Source organism: Ascaphus truei, chromosome 4 (assembly GCF_040206685.1).
Source record: "Ascaphus truei isolate aAscTru1 chromosome 4, aAscTru1.hap1, whole genome shotgun sequence".
Classification (NCBI taxonomy): domain Eukaryota; kingdom Metazoa; phylum Chordata; class Amphibia; order Anura; family Ascaphidae; genus Ascaphus; species Ascaphus truei.
In genome coordinates, this window is record NC_134486.1 from 124,781,413 (window position 1) to 124,801,786 (window position 20,374).

The window sequence follows — 20,374 nt, forward strand, 5'->3', positions numbered from 1 at the left end:
AGATCTTGGCGCCTTGTTCTACCGGCGGGATGTAGTTGGCTATTCCTCTGGGGTGTGGGTGATGGCGTGCCACGTCTGGTGTGGGAATTTCATCCCTGTTTGCAGCCATGTAGTTGCACTCAATGAGTGTGGGGAGAGCTATCTTCACTCTGTTGTTCACTGAACATATAATGTAGCCATTCGTTCTTCTCCCTGTTGTCTTAGTTAACCCTGCACAGGTTCTGAGGGTGTAGGGTGAGGCATTGTCTTGCGCGTTGAATAAGTTGAAGAATTCCTTCTTCGCCAATGATCTGTTACTTTGATCGTCGAGGATTGCATACATACGAATAGCCTTCTCAGGTTGTCCCTGGGGGTGCACTGCGACGAGGCATATTTTGGAGCAGGACATTTTGTCACTTCCTTTTCCGCAAACCTTGGTGCACTGAGAGGTGACAGATGTTGGCTCTCCTTCTCCTTCCTCCCCGCCATGCTCCGCTAAGGAGGAAGGGTTGTTGAGTTGGTGGAGTGTCAGCACCTCTGGATGTAGAGATGTTACGTGCTTGTCACTTTAACACACTGCACATTTGATGGCCTCTTTCCAGTCTTTTGCTTTGTGAGTTGTGGAATCGCAGCACCTGGAGAAGACTCCGAATTCTCCGTATAGCTTCTTGCGTTCCTCTAGGGACTTCATCCTGAACCCGAAGCACCTGTTAAGTGGGTATGGCTTCTTGTGTATGGGACAATCCCTGTTTGGGTCCCTTGGTTTCTCATCTCCGGCGACTGACTGGTCGAAAGTTGATTCGGTCGTGGGGTACACGTCCGTCTTGTGGACCGAGATGGGTGTTCGAGTGTTACCGTATCTCGTCACTGGTCTCATTCCTCATGTTGCTTGCACTGTGTGTGGTCTGCGCACCCAACATGAAACTGGGATCGTTCCTTGTCCTCGCCGCTTCGCGGATGAAGCTCAAGAAGAATGAGAAGGGAGGGAAAGCGACTTGGTTCTCCCTTTTGTATTGGAGCCTTGTGAAATCCATCTTTCTTGGAGGTTGTAAGGAAGCTTCTCCATGATGGGTCTCACTCCGCGAGCTGGGTCTAGGACATTGAGACCTGTTAAGGAATGGTCTTTTCTCGCAAACTCCAGCTCTTGCAGCAGGTCCCTGAGCTCTCATAACTTCGAGTAGTCTTTGGCTGTGATCCTGGGAAAGCTGTCGACTCTCTTGAAGAGTGCATCTTCGACTGCTTCGGGGCTACCGTAGCACTCTTCTAGCCTTTCCCATACTAGGTCAAGACCTACTTGGGGGTGGTTCGCGTTTGCTGCCCCGAGTCTCTTCACGTGTTCCATGGATTCTTTCCCCATCCATTTGGATAGCAGGCTGAGCTCTGCCCTTGCTGAGAAGCCCAGGCTCTTGGTTGCGTCCTTGAACGTGAACTTCTACATTCGGTAGTTCTCAGGACGGTTGTCAAAGTTGGTAAGTCCTGTTTGCACTATGTCACGCCGGATCATGTACTGGACCATGTCTGTCAGGCCTGAGGCATCGGTGTGTTGGTCGCGTTCTGAGGTAGTTACTGGGAGGCTCCTTGCGGTCGCCTCTTCCTTGGGGTGGACGCGTGATGACTGCTGGACAGTGTGAAGGGCTGTGTTTTCCAGTGTGAGTGTACCTGGATTGACAGCCTGTTGTAGTGCATCCGTGTGCGTGCTGGCATGTGGATCACTGTTGCGGCTGTGGCTATCCCAGGTAGCGTGTACCCTTGAAGGAACAGCGTCTTCTCCACGTGGACATAGCAAGTCTTCGGTGTCTGCGGAGTCACTCCCGTCGTGTTGAGATGGTGCGCTGGTGTTTATGCTGAAGAGACTCCTTACGTAGTCTTCAGTGCGTTGGACTGGATCCTCTGAGGCTATCCAGCTATACCAGCAGTTCCCAATCTGTGCGCCCCGGCGCCCTGGTGCTTGCCTAGAGGGGTGCCGCAATTATCATCCCCACCATCCCTCCGATCATCACTCCCCACCATCCCTCCGATCATCACTCCCCACCATCCCTCCGATCATCACTCCCCACCATCCCTCTGATCATCACTCACCACCATCCCTCTGATCATCACTCCCCACCATCCCTCCGATCATCACTCCCCACCATCCCTCCGATCAACACTCCCCACCATCCCTCTGATAATCACTCCCTACCATCCTTCCTTCATGCCGGCTGGGCCGCAGGGGATTGGCTGCAGGCAGAGAGGAAGCCGGGGGCGGGGCTTTGTGCAGAGCACACAGTGAGTGTGTGTGTCTGCCTTCCTGCTTCTCTGTCTGCGCGGTGTCCCGGCCCCTTCTGCCCCGGGTGATAGGAGAAGGTAGGGGGATGATAGGAGAAGGGAGAGGGAGGGGAGGGTTGTACATTTGCCTGCCCAGTGACTGTGTGCAGGGAGCTGCCTGCACGGATCTCCTCCCCCCAAACCCCCCCCTCACATCCGTCGCTGCCTCTGCTCTCCACTGCTCTTCAAAGTGTGTATCTGTGTGTGTGTGGGAGGGTATTTGTGTGTGTGTATTTATTTGTGTGTGTGTGTGTGTGTGTGTATTTATTTGTGTGTGTGTGTGTGTGTGTGTATTTATTTGTGTGTGTGTGTGTGTATTTATTTGTGTGTGTGTGTATTTATTTGTGTGTGTGTGTGTGTATTTATTTGTGTGTGTATATCTATTTGTGTGTGTGTATATTTATTTGTGTGTATATGTATATTTATTTGTGTGTGTGTGTGTGTGTGTATTTATTTATTTGTGTGTGTGTGTGTATTTATTTGTGAGTGTGTGTGTATTTATTTGTGTGTGTGTGTGTATTTATTTGTGTGTGTGTGTGTGTGTGTGTATGTGTGTGTGCAGGGAGCTGCCTGCACAGATTTCCTGCCTTTCCTCCCCCCTCCTCCACTCCCCTCTGTCTGAGAGAGAGGGTGTCTGTCTGCGAGAGAGAGAGAGTGTCTGTCTGTCAGAGAGAGAGAGTGTCTGTCAGAGAGAGAGAGTATCTGTCAGAGAGAGTGTCTGTAAGAGAGAGTGAGGTCAGAGAGAGATAGTGAGGTCAGAGAGAGAGAGAGAGGGGTCTGAGAGAGAAAGAGAGAGGTCTGAGAGAGAGAGCGAGAGAGAGGTCTGAGAGAGAGAGAGAGAGAGAGAGGTCTGAGAGAGAGAGGTCTGAGAGAGAGAGGTCTGAGAGAGAGAGGTCTGAGAGAGAGAGGTCTGAGAGAGAGAGGGGTCTGAGAGAGAGAGAGAGGTCTGCGAGAGAGAGGTGTGAGAGAGAGAGAGAGAGAGTGAGGTCAGAGAGAGAGAGAGAGAGAGGTCTGAGAGAGAGAGAGAGAGAGAGAGGTCTGAGAGAGAGAGAGGGAGAGAGAGTGAGAGTGAGGGAGAGAGTGAGGTCTGAGGGAGATAGTGAGGTCTGAGGGAGAGAGTGAGGTCTGAGAGAGTGAGGTCTGAGAGAGAGTGAGGTCTGAGAGAGAGAGTGAGGTCTGAGAGTGAGAGTGTGTGAGAGTGAGAGTGTGTGAGAGTGTCTGAGAGAGACACCAACTGCGCACAGCAACTGTTAGGTATGTATATACACCTTTGTTTTTACTTTGGGCGCCGCGGAAAACTGCCGATCGTCTTGGGGAGCCTTGAAAAAATCCTGATTACCTTGGGGAGCCTTGAACCAAAAAAGTTTGGGAACCACTGATCTATACGGTTGCTCCCCACCGTCCTGTCTCGCAGCTGCTTCTAAGACTTCGGCTTGGGCTATGGCAGCAGCGTCATTTTCCTTGCTTAGAGCTTCTAGATCCGCATCCAATTCGGCCTTTCTACGCGCAGCGGCGGCATTGGCGGTGGCAGCAGCATTAGCAGCGGCGGCGGTTGCAGCAGCGGCATTGGCGGCGTTCTGCTCCTCCTGGTCTATGTGCGCTTTCTGCCCTTACGGCTGCCTCTCTCCGACCATATTCGGCCCTGGCACGTGCGGCCTCGGCGATGGCTCGTGCCTTGGTAGTGCTTACGCTTGCGCTGGAACAATTAGATTGCGCTGATCTTGCTGACCTTGATGAGTGCGCTGGATGTGCTGGAGCGCTGCGATGCTGTCTCCATGAGGAGCTCTTTTCTCTCGCTTTGGGCGTCCGTGATGGCGGTCTGCATTGTAACGGATCCGCACCTTAGTTTACTGCTTACCTTGCCTTACAGACCTGTGCAGTCCTGGAACACTTCCCCTGATATTTATTGCAGCCTGGATTCACTCATTAAAGCAATACTGTCACATGCCCCTTCAGCTATTGGTTCACTGACCTTTAAATACAGCCTTCCCACAATGCTTCCCTGCCGAGCATAATCCTTCCTGGATGTCACATGTTCTGCCACAAGCCCTAGGCTTGGTTCCGTTGAGTACTAAACTCTCTAGTTCTGTTCTCTAGTTCCTAAGGCCTGCTGCTAGTCTTCATGCAGGGGCCTGTGTTTCCTGAGTATCCTAAGGCCAGCTACTACTATCTACGTAGAGGCCTGCTTTCCTGAGGCCTGCTGCTAGTTTCACGCAGGTCTGTTCCTGTCTCCTATGCTGAAGTGGAGTACTCTCCAGTATTGACTTCAGCTCCCTGTTTCCTGAGGCCTGCTGTGCTTCCATAGCAGAGGCCTATCTACTGGTTCCTGAGACCTGCTGCTAGTTTCACACAGAGGCCTGTTCCTGACTCCTGTGCTGAAGCAGAGGACTCTTCAGTGTGTACGTCAGCTCCCTGTTTCCTGAGGCCTGCTGTGCTTCCGTAGCAGAGGCCTATCTACTGGTGCCTGAGGCCTGCTGCTAGTTTCATGCAGAGGCCTGTTCCTGACTCCTGTGCTGAAGCAGAGGACTCTTCAGTGTGTACGTCAGCTCCCTGTTTCCTGAGGCCTGCTGTGCTTCCGTAGCAGAGGCCTATCTACTGGTGCCTGAGGCCTGCTGCTAGTTTCATGCAGAGGCCTGTTCCTGACTCCTGTGCTGAAGCGGAGGACTCTCCACTGTGTACTTCAGCTCCCTGTTTCCTGAGGCCTGCTGTCCTTCCATAGCAGAGGCCTGTCTACCGGTTCCTGGGGCCTGCTGCTCTCTCTCCATTGCAGAGGCCGTGTCCTAGCTCCTGTGCTGAAGCAGAGCACCTCCAGTGTATACTTCAGCTCCCTGTTTCCTGAGGCCTGCTGCCCTTCCCTTAGCAGAGGCCGGTCTATGAGTCCCGAGGTCTGTAGCTCTCTCTCTCCTTGCACAGGCCCGCTCTGGACACTTGCGCTGAAGCACTGGTTTACCAGTGCTGCCAGGCGGTGTGCCCACTCCGGTCTGCCTATCCCTTCCTGAGACCAGTACTATGGGCTGTGGTCGCCACTCGCGCAATCCCCGGTCCCGCCCTGCAGCTATTACGCTGAAGCGGGACCTAGTTGACTCCCTGTTGCCGAAACTTCGCTTGGATAACGTTTACCCTGATGTCTCCAATCCTGACCCTGGCTTGTCCACTGATGATGCTGCCTTCTCCAGTCCCGACCCTGCTACGTACGACTACGAACTGCGCACTCCGGATCAGCCTGCGCGGTCTAAGGACGGTGCTTATACAACCCCACCTCAGCCACGCAGTCCGACCCTGGTTTGTGGCGAGCACAACCGTGGCATGCACGATGCCATCACGTTCCAGGTCAATCACCTTTTGTAGGTCGCGTTCCCGCAGGCTGTCTTCCGTGTTAGTCCTTGTCAGATAGGTGAAATATGCTTGTGACAGCGTTACGTAACGTCTATGGAATGACTTAATCTGTGTTTCTTGATCGCTAGCACTTGCGACATTACCTATTTCATGATCAGTGTCCTCCCAGGCCTTCTCTAATTTTATTGCGGTGTGCGTCAATGTCAGCCTCATATTTTTCGCGGGCCTTTTATGACAGTGTGACTATCCGTTTAGGCCTTGCGTCTGCCTGCGCCTGTTGCAGTTGCTCAGCGGTCTCTGTGTCTGAGTGGTCACTCTCCTGCGTTGTGTCTGGTGGGGATCTGAGTTCTGCCATGCTGCAGGTGTGTGTAGGCCTTTAGCTAGTGCGTGTGGAGTGCGGTTACCTGCGTCAGCGATGGGCGACTGTCTCAGATGATGCCGAGCGGTGTCCTGCAGCGTTCAGCATAGGGGTAGTTGTACTCACAGGTGTCCCGTGGCTCTGACCCGTGTCCTGGCGGGTGTCCGGTGGCGTGGCCCTTGGTTGCACTAGCAGTGGGGATGTGCGCAGGGGTAGGTGAGCTGGTAGCTCCTCACTATGGAGCTGTGCAGAGGGTGAACTCAAACAGAAAAAGGCAATCAAAGTTCTGTGTAAGGTGCACTGTCTGACTGCAGTGCTGCTGCGTTGTGTGAAGTTGCAGGCTCTGTGTGCAGTGTAAATCTGCTTGCTTGTTTGTAAGGCTTGCTGTAGAAAGTCTGTGCTCTTTATTAGCAATGTAAAGCTGCTTGCATGTCAGTGTGCAGACTGCTCTGTATCAGCATAAAGTCTGTGAGTGACAGCTCCTGTGTGTGTCCCCAAAGCACATGGTCTCTGTTTTACTATACTGGAACGAGGGTCACGTATGATGTATAAATAATCCCAGTTAGCTTAACTCATGTTTTCCCTCTTCCAAAGCATCACAAGTCCTTATTTTCTTTCTTAACTTTATTGCAGAAGTAGAAAACAAAAAGGGTACTTGAAGGTGTTGTGTGAGTAGAGAGAGGTTCCCTATCTGAAATGCTTGCGTGAGGATAGATTATGGTAAAACAGAAAGGCCTTGCCAGGGTAGTAGCAGGCAGGTCTGTACTCACTGTGTTCTTGGGTGGAAAAGGAAGTGAGGAGCAAGGGTCACACTAGAAGTGAGATAGGACAAACTAACTGTCAGCAAGGCAGGGGGGAGGGCAGAATAGCCCACTCTGAGAAGGATCTCAGAGGTTGCTATAGCAACTCACAGACCTCATGAACAGAGGCAGAAAATGCAACATAGTGATACATCACACAGGTACTGTGTGTGAAACAAATACATGCAGCTGAACTTAAGGAGCTGACAAGCAGAAGCTGCAAGGAAGGGGGGGGGTGATCAGAGAGAGCAGAAATGGGCTTACTTGTTCCATGACACTGGGAGAGGGACTGGGAAAGTGAGTCAGCCCTTACAAAGGGATAGGATGTTTATTTATCTATTTGTGTTTCCTGCATTATTTAAAGTGACGGATGAATAAAAGCCGAGGTTTAATTTCCCCCAAATCTGTCTCCCTGGTTGTACCTCTGCACATGTTTCTTACAGAAACCTTTTATTATTATTTTTTTTAAACAGGTACATTTTAAGCAATCATTAAGGAACATCCTTATTGGGACTGATCCTCGTACCAAAGGAACCAGACATTCTTGGCGCGAATTCAAATCCAACAAGAACATGTATTTATGAACAGGACAAAATAACGTACATTCAGTGGCGGCTGCCTTTAGCCTCCTGCGGCCGTTTCAGCGCAACTCTGAAAACTGCGGGCAGATGCAGTGTTTGATGCGGCATGTTCCGGTATTTAAAGCCACGGCCGCGTGCATTGTATTAGCGCTGTGCTTATTTAATTGTTTTCAACATTACAGTCTCACAGTTATGTGAGGTCTGTATTAGAGGTACACAAGCAAGCTACTGTAGAGTGGGAACAACTAACTCTCTATACTAAGTGCAACATTATGGGCGGCGTGCTGATATATACAAACTTTCACTGATAACTACTATTAGCGCTGTCTCGGCATGAATGCGGCATGAACGCGGTGAAGTGAGTGGCATTCGAAAAAAAATACCCAAACAAATCGGAGATGTTGGAGAATAAAAGGGGCGGTGACAGTACTGGGGGGGGGGGGGGGTAGTGTGGGGATAACCAATTGGGAAAAAAGCATTACTATAATTTCCTCCCTCAGAGTAAGGTAGAATATAACTTGAGAGCAATTGTGGTAAAAACAAAAAGTAAAAGGGAGTTGGGGTAAGGAAGGAAGGAAAACTTAATGATATTAATCTGAGGCCTCTAGTCTCAGCATAAAAAATATATCTAGAGCTCTAAACATAGCCACATCAACATATGCAGCAAAGGGGGTAAACAAGCCTTCGACCTTCTATGACAAGACTGAGAGCCCAGAAAAACTTTCCCCTCATGGAAAACCAGGTGAAATCAAGTCCCAGGAGGCATCCGCAGATTCGGAGACGCAGGCAGCAGGGGAATGAGAGATCTCACAATTAACATTGACTGCGTGTAAGTTATCCGAGTAGGGTAAAGGTAAAGGGTCCCACTACCAGCGTGGGGGTGAATGGGTCGAGGGTTGAGGAAGATGGTATTAAGTAGTTAGTGGGTTCCCAGAATAGATAGATTTGACAAAAAGGAAAGACTTGAAATATTTAGATGAGTTTAATCTTCCGGTGCTTTGGGGTGGTTCTTTTAATCCAGGCCAGATGCTGGGATGTAGGCAGGATATGGGATTGCTCCAAAGACAGTACAGCTTCTTCCAGAGATAACAAACCTAGTGCTTTCAGGATATCCATTGTTTGAGGGACTGGAGGGTCTGTAGCTTGTCTTGGCAGGAGAATATTAGTTTACAAGGGAATCCCCATTGGTAGTTTGTTTGTTTTTCTAAGTATTAAGGTTATGGGTTGAAATTCCCTTTTCTTGCCCAGAGCGGCCCAAGCAAGGTCTGGGAAAATGTGGATCTGTATATTTTCAAATTCAACTCACCCTCTCAGTTGGGACACTAAAAGAATATCTTATTTTGTCCAGTAGTAATGAAGTTGAGTGATTACATCACGTGGAATCGCTGCATCCAGGTCCCTAGGTTCAGGGATTCAGTGTGGTCAATCAATAGACAGCATTTGTTCTGAAAGTTCCAGGAGTAGCTTGGTGAGGAGGCGGGAAAGAAATCATCTCAGTTGATCCCTATATACAGTATCTCTTCCAGAATGCCCCGGATTTTAAGTAATTGCACCTGGAATGATTCTCAACGTCTTCCAGTTTGGAAAACATAGCTGTGATATTTGCCTTAATTTCTTGTAGGTCATTTGCGTGCACTGTAATTGCTGGGTCGGCTCAGTTGCCTCTAGGCATTCATTGAGTTTGACAATATGGCCACCTACAGAGGAGATTTCCTCTTTCAGACTTTGGCTGATACTCTGCATCTCATTGTGTAATATGGACTTTGGACAAAACTCAGCATGTCTTTTCTGAACAGGGAAGGGATGACTCACCCTCTAAATCAGATTCACAATTAGACTCCCCCACGTGGCAGAGAAGTACAATGTTCAGGTGTGCCAGACCTTTTTTCTTTTAAAAATGAGATACCTCTTGTGAAGAGGACCGTTTGGATGGCATGCCTGATTCGATTAAGGGGAATCTGAAGCACTTACAGGACCAAGCCTGCTGATTGAGAGTCATTCATTGCACATTCATACTTCTAGGTCACACCACATGTGTAAATAAGTCATAGATCATCGCACCTTGTGTGCTTCAGAAGTGCCCCATTCCCTACGCTTGCAAGGGCTTCCCATCATTCCAGTAGCCGTCTGCAGAACCGTGTATATCTGGTTATTCTTAGTTGGTGGTGGACAACTTGTGGTCGTTTAGGTAGCAGATGTTAAGAGAAGGGAAGAGGTTAATGGTGGGGTGTCAAGCGGGTTCAGAGGTGCCATCGATTTCATCAACATTCCAGTCTCTGCACCCCTCAGAACTCTTGATCACTTCACGGCAGCTATCCCTGAAGGCTGATGTTCGTGACAAAAGCTCAATAAATGGCAGTGGCCATCTTGCAACTGCTTGGGTAGCAGGCTCGGAGAGATTCATTCTTATTTTTACTGTAGTATTAAATTACAACATTGCATTTAAAGATTATTCATTACATATTCCCTTGCCAGCTTGTCAGATGAATCCTTTCATTATGCAATGCTGACACATAATTGATACAACCTGCTCCATCCTGTTGCTAGTTGAATATTATGGAGTCTATGGGGGCTATGCACTAAGCTCCGAGCTTTCGAGCTGGCCTGAAAAATTTAGCACATCCGATAAAAAATGAAGCCTGCGGCGCGATTCACTAAGGCCCTCAGCCTATTTTCTATCAGACGTGCCCAAAACTGGTTTATCGTGTGTGCAAGGTTTTTTCCCTCTGCTAGCGCACTGAAACTTCCCGTACGCTAGCTGCTAGGAAAAAAAGCCGCATGTAACATTTGCTTGGAGATTTGCCATCTCCTTGCAAGGCTGTTACAGGCGATCGTACACTAAATAAATTCATTTGAATAATAGTGTGCATGAGCAGGGGGTCTCCGGAGCTGAACAGCATTGGTTTCAGGTCCGAGGACCCCCTACTTCAGTAGATACAGGCCCCGTTATGGGGTGCCGGTATCCCCTGCAGAATTTCAATGTCCCGGTCACGTGACGCGGACGCTTGAAAGTGCAGGGGATACCGGCACCCCATAACGGGGCCTGTATCTCCTGAAGTAGGGAGTCCTCGGACCTGAAGCCAATGCGGTTCAGCTCCGGAAACCCTCTGCTCATTTATACTATGAAACACATGTATATTAAAAAAAATTAAACAAACATCAATACACGAACCCCCCCCCCCCCCCCCTCTGCCCTAATGCATACAGTACAATAATGTGCAAAATTACTATTATCCAGATATGGATAATAGATTATTAGATTATTTGCCCATTATTAAACACTGCATTAGCATACCTAAATAAAGTAAATAAAAACAGTAGCCAGCTAATCCAATGAATACAAGCAGTAACAACATCAACAATTAATTAATTAAACCATTAACCAATGAAACCAATTAATTCCTAAACCAACTCAAAATGAATAGTAACACTAACCAATCAAACCAATGAATTACTATAACATTAATGAATGTAAACATTAAAAGACAAAGAAATACATTCAAACAACACTCAAACACATCCACATAAGAAACTGTCATTAAAAAAAACAACAGCAATACCCAGCCACAAATGCCCCCCAAATATTGTCATAATAATGTATTAATCTGTACCCTAAAGTGGTACAGATTAATATATTATCAGCCAATGTGCCTCCCCCAAAAAATCAAAAAACACATCCAATGAAGAAACCTGTTAAAAAGACATTTACAAACATTCAATATATTACTTACCATTAGAAGCGGTGGCCCTCCGACTCCCAGCGTAACAGGAAGCTCACGTACCTTGAAGGCCTCCAACAGCATCCGATGCCATCCGCCATAAAGATCCGGATCAGGTACCCAAATCTTCTTTTTTCTATCTTCATCTGTCACCATTTCTTGATCTTCTTTATCTTCTATCTTCATCTTTCAATCCAAAAAAACCCCATGTTAAATCCCAACCGATGTTGTCTCGTCGTCTTCTTGGGCTCAAATGAGACGTCACGGCCATAAATAGGGCTTGTGACGTCACATTTAGCCTTAAAATGGTTAACAGCCACCTGATTGGCTGTTCAAACCATGTTCCGACTTTAATTATTTTTTTTACATGATGTCACTTAAATGACTGTGCTTCATTTGCCTTTAAGATGATGTGACGAAATCCAAGATGAGTTTATTCAGCGCAACTTTCACGTACGATAAGTTTGCGTTGCTTACTGAATCACACAGAAGGACAGGATTCAGCGCAAACAGCTCATCGTACGAGCAAAGTTGGACTTTTAAAAATTTCCTTGAAAAAGTCAGTTTTGGAGCGCAAAGTGCCTGTTTGCGCGGCTTAGTGAATAGCGCTCGGCGGAACTTCACGTTCTAAGAGCACTCTGCGCTCTTAAAACGACTTATCACTGCTTAGTGCATAGCCCCCTATGTACTAAGATCATGTTTTGATTTTTTTTATTGTGCAACAAAAAGTAGTACAAACCTTCATAAAATGTGCATCGTATGTATGTAGGCTTCATATATATGATGGCACAGCTAGTTGTTTGCAGTTTGCAATGAATTTCATGTTGAATACTGTACCTGATTTGATACAGTCTGAATTAAAACAATAATAAGGGTATTTTTATATAGAATATGTATATAAATTAAGGTAATATTTCTAATAAACATACGGTAAAATAATAATATTATCCCGGCCAGCTTTATTCTAAAGCTTGCCGGGATAAATGTGGGGCTTTTCTTTTTATTTAAACGTGGTTTCCCGCGCGGCGGCCACTTCAACAGATAAGCGCTAATGACGCTTATCATTGAAAGCGCCCGCGGCGCAAGAAAAAAAAAAAAAAGCCGCGCGACACCGCGTTTAAAAAAAAACGAGGAGAAAGCCGCATGAGAGTAAAGGCGGCCGCCACTGTACACTTTATTAACCTATATAAAAAGGAACATCCGCGCAACGTCAGCTACATTTTTGGTTATGATGTAGCAACTTTTTGTGCATTAACAATATAAACAGACTAGATTTTTTCCACCAAGTGTAACTTGGCTGATGATTTTAATACACTTTTTCCTTTGAGCGCACATTCTTTATTAGTACATACCATTTACATCTGAACTCCATGCGCAGCCTATTTCAGTGCACCAAAAAAAAGGGGCTATTTTATGTCGATAGTGCAGATGAGACATGTATGGTAAGTACATTGGTGCAAACATACGTAATTGAAAATCAGATTTACAGTACGTAGATGCATCAAATAAGCAGTTTGTGATGCTTAGTACATACCTCCTACATCTTTTACTAGATGATATTGACAACAAATGTGTAGACATGTTATACTTTGAGCTTACCCTTAGTGAAGTACTGTATACAGCTCAACCCCCTTATAACGCCGTGCTTGGGATCCAAAGAATCACATCGCGTTATAAGCGGATCGCGTTAGAAATAATGTACAATTGTATGCATTATACAATAAAGTATTTAAGATACCAATAATCGTGTCGTAAAGTATTCATAAATACAAAAATTGGAAGCTACACTTGCATCGCGTTATAAGCGGATTCGCGTTGTAACGGATCATGTTATAACGGGGTTGAGCTGTATTTTACTTTATTCAGTAACATAGAAGTCATTTGTGGGGAACATGTTATTTGGTTACTAAGTTGTGTGGTGTAAATTGTGGTATAATCATAATAGCCTGTAGTTTCTCCAGGGCTTCGCCTCAGAGGTAATGCCCTGTTCTGAGGGGATTATTACTATTATAGGCTAAATGTAGGCTTTTGTTTCATAAATAAAGATCCACTTTTGTAATCATATTGATTTTTATCAGCATGATTGTCTACATTCTCATACTTTTACTGCAAGTTTATTAAAAGGAAATTTTACATATAGACAGCCCCCTCTACACACACACACACACACACACACACACACTCTGCCACCCCCCTACACACACTGTGCAGTCCCCCTCCTCTACACCCACAAAACCCACAAAACACACTGCAGCCATGTTAACGGAATTTGGAGGGGAGGATACAGCCAAAGGCAAGATAAGTAAATATATAATAAATAGATCGAAAACATGTTGTTATGTCCGGGTTAGCCTTCAATAGAAGGTGGCAACCCTGGCTGCAGTGTGCGTTTGTGTGTATAGAGATGGGGGCTGCCATGTGTGTTTGTGCGTATAGAGCTCGGGGCAGCGATGTGTTTGTGCATATAGAGGTGGGGGCTGCAGTGTGTTTTTACGTATAGAGGTGGGGGCTGCAGTGTGTGTTTGTGCGTATAGAGGTGGGGGCTGCAGTGTGTGTTTGTGTGTATAGAGGTGGGGCTTGGCTTGGGCCCTTCAACTCTTACAGCCAGGGCATTGTTGGCCAAGAATGCCCAGTTCGGAGGGGATGATTACTACTTCCAAAATATATTTATTTCCAATTCTTAACATAACACAAACTCTCGTCTCCCCCCCTTCCCTCCCTTTCTCGCTCTCTCAGCTCCCTCACAGTGTATGTGTGTATGTGTAATTAAAATTAAAATAATTAACAAATTAAAATTTAATAAATAATTGACATAAATTAAAATTAAATAAAAAAGGTAGGCATTAATTAAAATTAAAACATTTTCAAAATGTGACATTCCTGACCTTGTATAATACACTTTGCAAAATAGGGTCTCTTGTTGTCCTTGTGGCAGTCAGTGACATCACTGCCATGCAGGGCCGCAGACAGCTTTCCCAGGGCCCAGAACCCACGTTTCGGTGGCCTTGCGAGAACCCCCTTTCTCACACACCACCTCACTCTCACCCCACCTCGCACTCCCCAGTCACCCTTTCCTTCCCCCTCTCTCTCTTACACCCCCCCATGTAATTTTCTCCCCTCCCCACATTCAACCTCCCTCCCCAATATACGTGCAACACAGTGACACACACAGTAACAAACACACAGCCACTTACCTACACACACAGCCCCTCCCCTCCTCATATCTCCCTCTCATATCTCACCCTCCCCATTTCTCCTCATACCTCCCCCTCCTCATATCCCATCATACCTTCCCCTCCTAACTCCTCCCCCTCCTCATATCACCCCCTCCTCATCCTCTTCCACTCCCCACATCTCCCGCTCCTCATCCTCTTCCACTCCCCGAATCTCCCCCTCCTCATCCTCTTCCACTCCCCGCATCTCCCCCTCCTCACATCTCTCCCCTCCTCATCTCTTCCACTCCCGCATCTCTCCCTCCTCATCCTCTTCCACTCCCCGCATCTCCCCCTCCTCATCCTCTCCCCGCATCTCCCCCTCCTCATCCTCTTCCACTCCCCGCATCTCCCCCTCCTCATCCTCTTCCACTCCCCGCATCTCCCCCTCCTCATACCTCCCCTCTCCCCTCCTCATACCTTCCGAGCTCATACCTTCCCCCCAATCTCCCCCCTCTCTCTCCCCCCTCTCCAATCTCCCCCCTCTCTCTCCCTTCTCCCCCCCTCTCTCTCCCTTCTCTCACCCTCCCACTCTCTCTCCCTTCTCCCACCCTCCCCCTTCTCCCATCCTCTCTCTCCCTTCTCCCCCCATCTCCCCCTTCTCCCTTCTCCACCCCCCTCTCTCTCCCTTCTCCCCCCTCTCTCTCCCTTCTCCCCCCCCCTCTCCCCAATCTCCCCCTCTCTCTCCCTTCTCCCAGCCTCCCCCTCTCTCTCCCTTCTCCCACCCACCCCCCTCTCTCCTTTTTCCCCCCCCCCTCTCTCTCTCTCCCTTCTCCCCCTCTCCCTTCTCCTCCCCTCTCTCCCTTCTCCCCTCTTCTCTCTCCCCCCTCTCCCTCCCCACTTCACTCTCCCCCTCACTCTCTCCCCTCACTCTCCCCCCTCTCTCCTTTCTCCCTCCCCTCTCTCTCTCCCTTCTCCCCCTCTCCCTTCTCCTCCCCTCTCTCTCCCTTCTCCCCCCCTCTTCTCTCTCCCCCCTCTCCCCCCCTCTTCTCTCCCCTCCTCTCCTCTCTCCCCAATCTCACCCCTCTCCCTCCCCCTTCTCCCTCCCCCTTCTCCCTCCTCTCCCCCCACCACAACACTCCGTTTGCCCCACCCCACAGCAGCCAATTTGCCCCCCCACCCCAGACCGTTTTTTACACCCCCCCCCTGCAGTAGCCCGTTTTTTACACCCACACCCCCCACCACCACTGCAGTAGCCCATTTTTTTACACCCACACTCCCCCACCCCTGCAGTAGCCCGTTTTTTACACCCACACACTCCCCCACCCCTGCAGTAGCCTGTTTTTTACACCCACACCCCCCCGACTCCTGCAGTAGCCCGTTTTTTACACCCACACCCCCCTGACCCCTGCAGTAGCCCGTTTTTTACACACACACCCCCCCACCCCTGCAGTAGCCCATTTTTTACACACACACGCACACACCCACCCCTGCAGTAGCCCGTTATTTACACACACACACACACTTCAACTCCCTACATCCGTCCCCTATACTAACCCCCGCCCCCGGCATATCCTGACCTCCAACCAATCCCCTGCTTCTACTCTAAAGCCCCGCCCCCGGCATCCTGCTATTGGGGGGAAAAAATACATACTCACGGCCACCGCATCCTCCTCACACTGCTGCCTCCGCGCACAGCCGCCGCCTCGCGCATGGGACCAGTCACCAGGGGCAAAACCCGGGACATTCCCATGACGAGCCGTCAACCGGGACAACCCAGAAAAAAACGGGACTGTCCCGGCAAAACCGGGACGTCTGGTCACCCTAGCCCTCCTCCACCCTCATAAACACAACAGCCGCCCCTCTACACCCACAAAAATACCCACACTGCAGACGCCTGTAAACACACAAAACTACAGACACACACACACACACACACACACTCACACTGCAGCCACCCCTCTACACCCACAAAACACAATGCAGACACACACCAACAAAACAGACTGCTGCCCCCTCTACATCCACAAAACACACACCAGCAGCCACCCCTGCACCCACAACACACACTGCAGAGACACACACAAACATACACAACAGACTCTGCTGCCCACTCTACACCAACAAAAACACACCAGCAGCCCCTCTCTACACCCCCTGTAAACCCACACACACAACACTCTGCACCCCTCCTCCACCCACAAAACACACACTGCAACCCCTCCCTCTACACACACAAAACACACACACAGCAGACACACACCTACAAAACAGACTCTGCTACCCCATCTACACCCACAAAACACACACCAACAGAAGACACATACACCAATAAAACACTCTACTGGCCCCTTTTACACCCACGAAACACACAACAGACACAAACATTTCCCCTCGCTCTCCTGTGCATAGCTCTCTGCAGGCAGGGTGGGGGAGGAGTCATTGCCTTGCTGCTGACTCCTGTCCAATCACCTCCCCTGTCTAAAAGCTAATCTCACTCTTTTTGAATGAGAACTGAAAGCTGATTGGCTGAAAAACTTGGCAGGGTGCCAAAAATTTCAGACCATTACTGATTGGATAATGCCCGGAATTTTAATCAATCAGAGTGCAGAGATTTCAATAATGCCCGGAATTTACCAGCTTTAGCCTATAATTACCTTTACATCTTTTAGTACTGATATTTTTTCCACAATCTTGCCACAATCACAAAGTGAACAGGAGCAGTAATGAAGTGGGAGGGGCTAAGCAGATGCGAGTGTAGATTCAATATTTTTTAAATTTGTGATCAGATTTGCTATAAAATCCAATTACGGATTTCAAAATGATTAATCTGCTCAAAATTGTTAGTGCCCAATCTACTTTCGGATATCCGTGCTCAGATCGGATTTTGGCTCATTCGGCCATCTCTATTTATACCACCGACACGTGTGTGTGTGTGTGTGTGTGTGTGTGTGTGTGTGTATATATGTGTGCGCGTGCGAGTAAGTGTGTGTGGGCATGTGACTCCTCCATTGATCCATTTAACAACTCTCAAAAAAGCAAGTAATGTAGGTGTCTCTCTAAGCACCAGTTTACTGCACAATTAGATTTTAAACATAGGCCCTATATACCAAACAATGTATTTAGAAACTTACCGCATTTAGGATAAGCCACCAGCATTACATCATCCTCTCTTGACTCAAAACAGGATCCCAAAGCCTCAAAGGTCTCTGCATTGCATATAGTGCTGGGAAATAACACTCCATTGTATGTAAAAAGCAGCTTGTCTGGCGACATCGCCTCAGCTGCTGAAACCACTTTCTCTACCTCTTGCAAGAATTTAACCCTGTTTGTCATTTTTTTCTACTCTGGCTGGAAAAGCTTTTGAGAACAGTTTGGTCTGTGATTGTTCTCTGCATACACTTTCCACTTCTTTGATAAACTGGGTGGGGACGGACCAGGAAGGAAGACAGAGTACAGCCCTTCATGTGCATGAGAACATTCACCTGTTTCATAACAACCCATAAACTGTGGCAGCAATTGCATCATTCTGGTAATGCCAGTTTTGTAGAACAAGAATAGTCCAGAAAGAGGTTCAGAATTACAACATTCCGTAACTAAAACCTAGATATTTGTTATAAAACCTCCTGGGGTCTCCAAATGATTTAAAACTCCTTAAATGTAAAAGAACAATGCATGTGGGCCGTGTTATGTACTACCATTAAATTATAACCAAATTAATATTTAAATAGTTCACTCAAGACACAAAATAAGGTTGCTTATATTCACTAATTTCACTCTCTCCCAAAACAGTCTCTGCTGATCTCCTCCTTAAATTCCTCTCCTTGCTTCCCCAGAAGATTCGGATCACCTACAAAGTTCTCCTCTCTCCTCTCTTCCATTGAGTCGAACCTTAAAACTCACCTGACAGATGAAGCATTTAAATAGCCTAGACATGACCCAGACCCACAGTCACTCCTACCAACCATTGAAGCCAAGCACTGCCATCTACTGCACTTATTCCCTCACTTGCTGTCTCTGTAAATCTCCCAACATACCACTTAGATTTTAAGCTTCTCTGGGCAGGGATTTCCTTTCCTATTGTCTGATTTTGTTTGTTACACTTGTAGCCCCGGTACCCCTTTAGGCTCCATTGACCCCCTTCTTACCTCCGCTACGGTTGTGGGGTGCGGGAAGTACTGCGGAGGCGGCTGGTGGGGCGGGCCGGTCACCAGGAGCTAGCGGAGCAGCCGGATAGCGGGGGCCGCCATATTGACTATGGCGCTCCGCGGGCGCCATCTTTGTGACATCACTCCTGGCTGCCATTCTCGCGAGACACCCAGTGCAACCACCGCCTGGCGCCATTGATGTCGTCACTTCCGGTGAGACCGTAAGTTCATCACAGTAAGGAATCCGGTTCTGCTTTTGGTTATAGCCTTGCAGAACTGTGCCGTTTCTAATTACTCCCTCTAGCAATTTATAAGCACCTGTGCTAGCTATCTCTGCTGCCCTAGCCGGTGCTCAGTCATTGGAGGAATTCTCACACACCTCCCTCCTGTGATTGGCTCGCTGCCCTTTATATACTAGGCCTTAGCACTGATTCAGTGCCGAGCATAAATCCTTTATGGACGTTACATGTGTTCTGCCACAAGCCCTCTGGCTTGCCTCGTGTGTTACTAACGATTTCGAAACGCTCTAGTTTCCAGTTCTCATCTCTAGTCCTGGTTCTGGTGGCCAGCTGTTGCTCGCTACACAGAGGCCTGTGTTCCTGTTTCCCGAAGGCTTGCTGCTTCTCTCTACGCAGAGGCCTGAGTTCTGCCTGCCTGGATTCTGCAACCTGCTGCATTCTCCTCTAGCAGAGGTTACTGTTTGGATCCTGTGGCCTGCTGCCCTCTCCCTTGCAGTAGCCAGCTTTGGACTTCTGTGCTGAAGTGCTGGTTTACCAGTGCTGCCTAGCGGTGTGCCCACTCCGGTCAGCCTTCTCCTTGCTGAGATGGTACCATGGGCCGTGGTCGCCACTCGCGCAGAACCCGCTCCCACCCTGCAGCTATTACGCTGAAGCAGGACCTACTTTATTTCCTGTTGCCAAAACTCCGCTCGGATAACATTTACCCTGATGTCTCCAATCCTGACCCTAGCTAGTCCACTGACTATGCTGCCCTCTCCAGTTTCGACCCTGCTATGTACGACTATGAACTGCGCAATCCGGATCCGACTACGTGGTCTCAGGTCGGTGTTTATGTAACCCCACCTCAGTCCCGCGGTCCGGTCCTGGTTTGTGGCGAGCACAACCGTGACAATCACCAGGCTGAACACCGTACGATGCCGCAACCGGTGCTACCAGTGAGCAGGCCGCGACCGGCTCGGCTGCAACAGGAGAATGGGACAGCTCACCCACAGCAAGGTAGGGGACATCCAGCGTTGTCTCCGCAGGCGGGCAACGGACTCCTCCGACTTCGTCCGAAGCTGTGGATCTCTCTGAAAGCTCCCGAAACTCCGCATCCAATGGAAACTCTTCTGAGCCGAAACTCCTCTGGGCTGCACAGTTAAGTGGGGGTCTTTCTTCCACAGATCCCACGAGCAGACTTAAGGAGCTACCATGCTCTGTGGTCACCCGAGGGCCCACACCCGACACCTCTAGGGCAGTCCACTTACCCCTCTAGTTGTTCGGTACTGGTCCCAGGCCTGAGACCCACAGTACCATCTCCATATGCCGCGACAGTCGTGGTAGCGCGCATGGGCCCACAGCATAATCCGCAGCTGAGGTAGGGTATATTTAAGGTGACACCGGCCCTCCGACGACTCCGGCAGTGTTCACAAGGGCCCACGGGCCAACAGCATCTGCGGTAGAGGAAAACTGGAACGAGGCCTCACCGGTTGGGGTAAAGGCTCGCGCTGGTGACAGGCACGTTTCTGCGGGCACTGGGCTAGCTGGCCACAGAAAATAAGTGGCACAGTGCTGGCACCGTGCTTCTAGGCCGAAGGGCTCTCCAGGCAGGTGATAGTGTGCACAGATGCACCGTAGGTGGTAGCTTTCGCCCACTCTCACCACAAGGCAGCCGCCAGGGAGAGAGTAGTTAGTTGCCTCCAATTCAGCATGTTCAGTAGAGAGAGCCATTTTAACACAGTGAGGCCTCACATGTATGCAGCAGCTCTTCTCTCT

General features: G+C 48.8%; 1 protein-coding gene across 2 annotated transcripts in view; it reads right to left on the reverse strand.

The window, feature by feature from the left end:
• LOC142493077 (sulfotransferase 6B1-like) overlaps positions 1 to 17,703 on the reverse strand; it is a 51,045-nt gene extending 33,342 nt beyond the window's left edge. The window contains exon 1 of one of the 2 annotated variants that reach the window (XM_075596546.1): positions 17,367 to 17,688. In XM_075596546.1, coding sequence (XP_075452661.1) covers positions 17,367 to 17,568 — 202 coding nt within the window. In that variant the 5' untranslated portion in view covers positions 17,569 to 17,688. Of the gene's footprint in view, positions 1 to 17,366 lie in introns of both variants that reach the window. The other variant, XM_075596547.1, reaches the window with a different exon arrangement.
• Between the last annotated feature and the right edge of the window lie 2,671 nt (positions 17,704 to 20,374).